Source organism: Cannabis sativa, chromosome 9, assembly GCF_029168945.1.
Source record: "Cannabis sativa cultivar Pink pepper isolate KNU-18-1 chromosome 9, ASM2916894v1, whole genome shotgun sequence".
In the NCBI taxonomy this organism is placed as follows: domain Eukaryota; kingdom Viridiplantae; phylum Streptophyta; class Magnoliopsida; order Rosales; family Cannabaceae; genus Cannabis; species Cannabis sativa.
In genome coordinates, this window is record NC_083609.1 from 2,316,220 (window position 1) to 2,325,251 (window position 9,032).

Below are 9,032 nucleotides of genomic sequence, written 5' to 3' on the forward strand. Positions count from 1 at the left end.
CATTTAAGATTAATACAAAAGCATTTATGATAATCTTGGCCAGAACTTTAAACACTCTTTTCAGGTCATGTTTGATTTGGCATTATGATATATCGGATTACAACTCTATACCTACTTAATCACAACTACACAATTTATATAAAATTAAAATTACATTTATACCCTTACCTTCCAAGGATTTAAAGAATAATTTTGTCAATACACCACTCATTTCCAATACCATACCAAAAATAAACCAAACACCATATCATTCCTGTTACTGTTTCTATTACAATTCATTATCATTATCATTTCCCTTACATTAAACCAAACGCCACTTTAATGCATTAACATAATAAAAGAAAATTTCAGTCCCATAAATTGAATTGACATTAAGAAACACAGTAATTTGCATGTAAAAAAGAAAAATTCTTTGAACTGTACATTCTTTTTTTTCTTTTACTTGATGTGTGAATAGAAAAAGGGAATACATAATTTGGAAAGAAATCAAAATCTAATTAGCCTTGTTATAACTATATAGAACTCCCTAGTGTTATTCTAATGAAAATATACAACATATTGTCATTTTTCCCTTGTGCAAATAACATTAAGGAAATCGAAAAAAGAAAAAATCATCTCAGTTATTCAGAGCTTGAAAAGAATCACATACTTTCATGGGAGATCATCTTTCAATGGAAGATCATGAGTAGTTGTTGGTGAAGAAATACGAAAATTTGTATGCACATTCGACTCGATTAGCATTAGGACAACTTCGCGCATAGAAGGCCGATCAAATGGGGATAGATTTGTGCATAACAAAGCAATTTTTAATACTGTCAGCATATGACTAACAATAGCTTTGTTCTGAAGATTCAACCGATTATCGAGTATCCCGGATGTTAGTGAATGGTTTCGAATATATTGCCTTACCCAACTTACAAGATCGCCGCCTTGTTCTAGCGGTTGAACGGGAGCTTTTCCTGTTACCAACTCCAACAACACCACTCCATAGCTATAGATATCACATTTTTCAGTAACCTTCATGGTGTATGCATATTCTGCAATGAAAAAATAAGTCATGTTATGAATCATGTCTCTTTCAAAACTTAAAATCTAAGCTATTTAGAATTTTTACTCCTCGAATTATTATAACTACCAAATCGTGCTTCGTGAATTTTTTTACTCGTTAAAAATTTCCTCTAAACTATTCACAATGCTGAAATATAGAACTTTTGTTAAGTTTTATCCCACGTAACTAACTAAATGTTTGATGTGACAAAATGGATATTGTTATATCAACAACAAATGTAATTTTAATTTTGAAAAATTAATTTTCTTATTATCTATCAATAAAAAAAAATAAAGTAATTTTAAAATTTCTTATTAATAGTTCTTAAGAATATAGATTTTTCAAATTTCAAATTAATTTTTATTTAAATTATACATGTGACGCTTACGTGACATGTTAGCAGTATATAAACAAAAGTCTTATATTTTAGCATTGATAATAAGTTTAGGAAACATTTGTAACCGAGACGAAAAAGTTTAGAATACACAATTTGGTAGTAGGTTTAATTCGAGGACAAAAAATTCTAAATAGCCTTAAATCTATTTATATTAGTATGTGATATTCAGTTTCACTAAACATAAGCAAATGTTAAGAGAGAAAGAGTGTGGCTTACCAGGAGCAATGTAACCATAAGAACCAGCAACTGCTGACATTGATTTAGAATGAGGCATATCAATCACTTTTGCCAAACCAAAATCACCAACATGAGCTTCAAACTTCTCATCAAGTAGAATATTAGTCGACTTTATATCGCGGTGAATAATCCTTGGTTTGCAGTCATGATGTAAATAAGCAAGACCTTCAGCAGCACCAAGAGCGATTATAAACCGAGTTGGCCATTCCAAACTGTAAGAAGAACCATGAAGCATTTCACCCAAGCTACCATTCTCCATGTACTCATAAAGAAGCAAATTAGAGCCTTGGTGATAACAAAATCCATATAGCTTTACAATGTTTCGATGTCTGATATTCCCAAGAGTTAAAATCTCAGCTCGAAAACTGTTCTCAATGCTGTTCCCTTCCCTATGAGATGCTAGCTTCTTAACAGCAATGATCCTTCCACAACGCAAAACCGCCTTGTAAACTGTTCCACAAGCTCCCTTTCCAACAGCAAAGCTTTCATTAAAGTTGTTAGTTGCCTCAACAAGATCTTGGAATGTGATACCATCTTTTGGAGGAAAGTAGATATCTGAATCAGCAGACGAAAATGAAACTTCCTCTTGCAATGAAGCAACTGTCTCGGGTGGACATCTCATGTAATATAAGATGATGACAATTAGAATGAGAGAAACACCACCTACAGCAGCTGCAACCGCAGTGATAATCTTTCCCCGATGAGTTTCAGCCCCACCCGGATGTGATGCAGGGTGAGAATAAGGATTTGCACCACAGTCATTTAGAGGCCTACCACAGAGTCCTCTGTTCCCAACAAAGCTGCTATAAGCCATGTTCTGAAATAGGGGTATGGGGGGTAAGGATCCGGTAAGGTCATTGTATGAGAAGTTACATCCCAACAAGCTTGAAAGATTCTCTAATGTGCTTGGAATTTCACCACTCAAATGATTGTTATTGAGCAGAAGAAATTCAAGTAAATTGAGATTTCCAAGCTGTGATGGTATAGTACCAGTGAGATTATTGTAACTAAGATTCATTGCAATCTGCAAACCCGAAAGAGATCCCAACTCGGGTGGTATCTCATTAGAAAAACTGTTGCCACCCATTTGTAATTCTGTCAAACGCGAAAGGTTTCCCAACGCTGATGGTATGCTTCCTGTGAACCTATTCTCTGAAAGCCTGAGAATCTCCAACTGAAGAAGAGTTCCAAGCTCATCAGGTAAAGGCCCTTCAAAGTGATTTCTACTGAGATCAAGTCTCTGCAGCATCTTGCAGTTAACTATTTCGGGAGGAATTTGACCGGTGAGCAAATTAGATGATAAGTTGAAAGTAACCAACTGAGAAAGATTTCCTATTTCCTTAGGAACCTCAGAGTTGAAGTAGTTATCAGAAATATGAAGCCTTTGCAACTTTTTACAGCTCCCTATCGATGGAGGAATCGGGCCATTGAACTTATTCTGATCCAATGCAATGGCGGAAAGGTTAACCAAATTACAAAGCTCAGAAGGAAAGCTCCCAGTGAGACTGTTCCCAACAAGCCTGAGCTGCACCAATGTTTTGCAGTTCAATATTCCAGTTGGGATATTTCCATACAGTTTATTAGTCTCAAGATTCAACAAAATCAAGTTAGAGTTTCGACATAGATGAGGAGGTATTCTACCTGTCAAGTGGTTATCTGAAAAATCAACCACCCAAAGCTGACTGTAGAGACCAAACCCCTGAGGAATGGTACCATTGAGAGAGTTATCAAACAGTTGTATCTGAATCATTTTTCTCAAGTACTGAAAACCAGATGGAATGGAGCCTTGAAGAAAATTTATAGAAAGGTCAAGCTTTGTCAAGCTCTTCAAGTTGCTAAACTCACTTGGTATTACACCTGAAAGTTGGTTCTGAAAGAGGTATAGTAACCTTAAACTTGTTAATTTACCAAACTCTCTGGGGATCTCACCACTCAAATAGTTCTCTGAGAAATCGATTTCCCCAGCCTTAGTTAGATTTCCAATTTCCTTTGGGATAGTTCCATTTAAAGAATTCCTGTATATATACAACCTTTTCAAGGACTTAAGATTCCCAATGGACTTTGGTAGTGGTCCAGTTATACTATTTTCATACAAAGCAATAGTTTCAAGGCTTGTACAGTTGCCAAGCTCCTCTGGAATAGGCCCCGAGAGCTCGTTGTCCCATAGAATCAAGTCTGTCAAGCGTCCAAGCATACCGATTTCTTTTGGCAACACCCCTCCTAAATGATTCTGAGCAAGTCCAAGAAGCTCCAAGCTTTGACATCCACTTATTTCGCCTGGTATGCTACCCGAAATAGCATTCTGGCCAGCTCTAAATGTTCTCAAACTCTTCATTTCCCCAATAGAACGAGGCAATGGACCGGTAAGATTGTTGGTGTAAGCTACAAACTCAATCATCAAAGACAACCTCCCAAGCTCTTCTGGTAAGGAACCAGATAATTTGTTGTTGCATACATTCAACCGAGTTAAATTAGATAAATTTCCCAATTGGGGTGGAATTCTCCCCACTAATCTATTGTTGTTCAAATAAAGCTTTTGCAAACTTGAACAATTCCCAATCTCTTTAGGTATGTTCCCAGAGAAAGCATTATAAGCAAGATCAAGATGAGTCAAGTGAACTAACCCACCAATGCTGGAGCTAATTGTACCTGAAAGATTCATGGATCTCAAATCAAGAGACCAAACAACTTGATCAAAATCAGAAGTATTACAATTGACACCAGACCATCCACATGGTGTTTCATCAGCAGAATTCCAGTTTCCCAAATAATAATTATTGTCAACTAGACTTTTCTTCAACTCCAAAAGGGACAACCCCTCAGAATTCAAACCCTCTGAAGTGAAAACTAGTAGAGAGAAGATAAGCAAAGACCCTGCAAATCCCACCTCCAAAACTCTCCTCCTTTTGAAATTTCCGAACATTTTTGCAGCTTTTGGATGATCAAAACCAACATATAGATCAACAATTAACACCTGAAAGTACACAAGTACTCATATTACAATGTTGTCTAATTAACCAAACAAATTTACTTGCCAAGATGATAAACAGAATTGATAAATGTTAAGAGAAATAGTAAAAGAACTAATCAAAACAAGCAAAAGACATAAAAAAAAAACACTAAAAGAAACCAACCCCATAACTCAAATTCATAACTTTCATCATATAAGACACTAATCCAAACAGAAATTTCATAACGTTGTCCTTCAAATTAACTGGTTTAACAAAGTTCTAAATTTAAAATGAAAAAACATAAGCCAAGAAGAGATTATCAATATCAACATACCTCTAAAAAGCCCAATGAGCACTCATCATCTCAGCAATAAAAAAGCAAGAGAGAGAGAGAGAGATAATAGTAACAGCAAAGTCCAACCACATTTGGCATTGACTATTCTGAAATGACAAACTGAAAAAACCATGAAAGTCATGAATCAGAAAAGCCAAAAGTGAAGCAAACCCAATTCTTCTTTCCTCAAAAATGGTGGGGATCTGTGATCTAAAAAAGGCCCAAGATTTGTTGCTTAAATATCTCAAACACCACCTTCTTCACTTAACCCTCCTCTCCTTTTGTAAAGACTCCTTTTTTTTCTTCCTCCTTTTCACCAAGAACTCAAAGTGCCCAAAAAGAGAAGAAAAGAATCCGTTTCAAAGATTTCCCTACTTTACTTTAAACTATATGAATATAAATATATAAATATAATTTAATAATCAAAAAAAGACAACCTTTCAAACAGTGAAACAGAAGCAAACACAGAGAGAGAGAGCCTCAGCCAAATCGAAACGTCTAAAAATAAAAAATAAAAAACGAGTCTTTATATATATATTTATAATGCAATTTTGAGCTCGGTGGCTGTAAAGATATGATTTTTAGCAATGAATGAAATCGTTGGGATTGAGATTGAAGAGAATGGGCCAAAAACTGAGCTCTTGGTTGAAGCTCTAATGGCCGACAAGCATGCTTTCATATCATCGCTCTCATTCTCTCTATACTCAAAAAAAGTTTCTTCCTTTTTTTTCATTTTTTTTAATTTAATTTTTTTTCATAATTATTTTTTCCAAGATCGATTGGAAAAAGACTCATGGGGACAAGTGTTTTTTTTTTAAAAAATAATAAAAAGATAAAAAAAAAAATTAATTGTGAACTCTTTAGGCTACCAAACCAAACCCAATCATAATTTTCTCGGGAAAATATTTCTATGCAATTTTCTTGGTTGGAAAAAAAATTACTCTGTATTCTAAGTTGGCGGGCACTGAAGTCTATGAGCAAAAAATTTCATTATTTTTTTTTATGTATTTTTTTAAAATAAAACAAAATGAGTAAATAATGATGATGATATTAATGTCTAATCTTTTGCCACATCATTGATGTGCTCTTTTTTTCAAATATAATTTTAATTAAAAAATTTGGTCTAAATTGTATTTTGTTATTGTGATTTGATTTTTATTGTTGTGATTAATGTTGTCTGTATGATATAATTTTAAGTGTTTAGTTTATATTTGTGATATGATTTTGAGTGTTTTAATATTGTCTATGTAACATAGTTTTATTTTGTTCTTTCTTGTTCTAACAGAGATTGGAAATGACGAGTTTTCTGTGATTGAATGAGTTGTTAGTAGTACAATTACTTACCTTGTATAATAATTTAGTGCTCAAATTACGAGATTGAATGAACCTGATGAAACTGAATATAAGTATTTTTAAAGTTAACTCCAATATTGTAGTTTGAGAATTAAACTGCTCATTATTTGACTTTTTTATTTTATTTTAATCTTGATTGTATTTTTAATGTGAAGATATTCCAATTAAATTACATACTATTATTTTAATCGATTGATATTAATAAAATTGAATAATTTAGTGAAAAAATAAAAAAAAAAAATATATATATACTTATGTTTGTTAATGATAAAAAAAAAATATTTATTGTTTTACATCACTCTAACATAATTTTCACGATTTTAAAATATATAATTTTATTTATGTTTCATATGTTTTATGAAAATAATAATACGTGGGGACCTCAAATCATAAAGTTTTCTTTAATAACTCTTGTTGTATTTAATTATTATTCCCAATTTTTTTAATAAATAAATATTTTTTTCCTTATGTGTAAGAGATCGATTAATTTAAAATTTAATAAATAACCCTACTTTAGGGGAATATTCTTTTCTTGTCAATTCTTAAACTTTTTTTTTTTTTTTGTTTCCTTTTAGATGTTAATATTGTTTTTATTTAATTTTTTTTTTCTTGAAAGAAATGGAATGAAGAAATACAAAATTTTCATCCAAAAAACAATTAAGAAAAATGTAAATTAAGTTATTGGACACTTTACAAGAAAAGCAACCATCAAAAATGCAAGAACTATCTCCCCTTTTTTTTTATTTTTTTTCCACAAAATTATCTCCAAAAATTTAAACATAAAAATTTTATTCTCAATAATGAGTTTCTTAATATACTTTTAATATCTTGAATACATGATGTTATAAATATTAAAGAAATTATATTTTAAAAAAATAAATATTGTCATTTTAATTTTGGAGCAATCACTACATGATAGTATTATTTAAGGCATAATATATTTTTAAAAAAAAAAAAATCAATAATGATAGCAAAGAAGGACACTTGTAAATAGTAAAGAAAATATATTTACTTTTTAATTAAATAATTATACAACAAAATAATAAAAAAGAACTTCCCACAAAATTATAATAATTTTTATTTAAAGTAAATATAAATATTTTTTATAACAATTAAACTCCACAAGACAAAAATTTTGGATCCATCACTACATGATAGAATTATTTAAGGCATATTATAATTTTTTTAAAAAAAAAAAAATCAACAATAACTCCTAAAAAAAATAAGGTTTAAATAATTATTTGGGATTTTTTCATTACATTTCAATTTTTTTTTATTTGTATTTATACGGAAATACACGGAGCAACTTAAATCGTAATCTGAATCCACTCACAACCCACACAGTAATTATCGGAGTAACTCAAACCGTAAAAATAAAAAAAATAAAATATTAAAAGATAATATATAAAGTAATTCCCTTAGTTATTTTTACATTCGCATAAAATAAAGAGAAACAAATTATTTAAATATTATAAACTATTCTAAAATTCTTAAAAATTTATAAAAATATCATAAATAAATACAATATAAAACCTTTAGCAAAAAAAAAATACAATATTATATTGCAATTTTTTAAATAATAATAATAATTTTGTGAATTTATTTAATTTTTATTTTGAGGTTGGGAAAAAGTGGGCCCACCAATCTCAACCGGTTTGGACCATGAATGAAATTTGGGTCTTCTGCTCCCTTCTTGCCCTAACTTTATGTCCAAATCAAACGGTCCACTTTTTTTTTTTTTTTGTGTCTTATGAAAAATGACAACTATGTAATAATAATATTTTATTTTTCAAAATATATATATCTATAATAAATTAATAATCTATAGAGGGGTAACGCCTAAATTAATTTGGTCCACCATTAAAAAAAATATCTAGATAAGATAAAAAAAAAAAATATTAAGTAATTAATTAAAACAAATGAAGATAGATTACAATAGGTATGATGCTCAAAATTAAGTTTATGTTTAGTTTGAGGTAATAGAAATTGTAATTATAATTATAATGTAATCACTATTACATCACCCAATTAAAGTAGACTGCGGTATAAAACTCATATAACTGACACGTGATTCTTACAATTATCAAATATGACCGAAGAAATGGGAAAAAATCTACACCACGTGATCTTCTTTTATTTATCAAAATAAATAAATTAATAATTTAAAGTAAAGATAATTTTGTTAATATATAACACTCATTCTCCTTATCTTTCCAAAAATAAATCTAACATCACGATATCTATTGCTATTAGTATTATTCTTATTATTCTATTATACTGAACTAAACGTCACCTAATAATATTATAGTGCGCTTGATTTGACGATAATTATATTTTATAATAATTATTTAATTAGAATGTAATAATTTGCAAACCATATTTATCAATCCGAAAAGAAAAACTAACTAGTAATTATTTTTGAAATGAATCTAACTTGTTAAAAGTGAATTACCATATAGATGTACATTAAATTTATATTTACACTAATAAATATATAACACTAGTATTAGCTGATTTAAGTGTCATAATTTTATTATTATAATTAAGTATTAAATTTTACCTAATTTAATTTAGTGTCTATTATAAAATATCGCTAACCATTTATAAAAAATTACTTCACTTGAAGTTGACGATAATATTAAACACTATTTTTTTTTTTGATTTAAGCGTTTATATATTACATCAGCATAACTTGGGACTCGAACCCAGGAC

General features: G+C 30.1%; 1 protein-coding gene across 1 annotated transcript; it reads right to left on the reverse strand.

The window, feature by feature from the left end:
• Window positions 1-345: 345 nt before the first annotated feature.
• LOC115722566 (probable leucine-rich repeat receptor-like protein kinase At5g63930) lies at window positions 346-5,906 on the reverse strand. Its single transcript, XM_030651806.2, has 3 exons — window positions 4,968-5,906; window positions 1,662-4,656; window positions 346-1,037 (listed from the first exon to the last, which is right to left on the reverse strand). The coding sequence occupies exons 2-3, from the start codon at window positions 4,603-4,605 to the stop codon at window positions 652-654; spliced, it is 3,330 nt and encodes a 1,109-aa protein (XP_030507666.2). The 5' UTR covers window positions 4,606-4,656; window positions 4,968-5,906; the 3' UTR covers window positions 346-651.
• Between the last annotated feature and the right edge of the window lie 3,126 nt (window positions 5,907-9,032).

Coding starts and splice junctions, on each gene's coding strand:
- LOC115722566 (XM_030651806.2), bottom strand. CDS start 4,605: ATGTTCGGAAATTTCAAAAGGAGGAGAGTTTTGGAGGTGGGATTTGCA. Junction 1,038..1,661: donor TTATGGTTACATTGCTCCTG/GTAAGCCACACT, acceptor TTTTCATTGCAG/AATATGCATACACCATGAAG.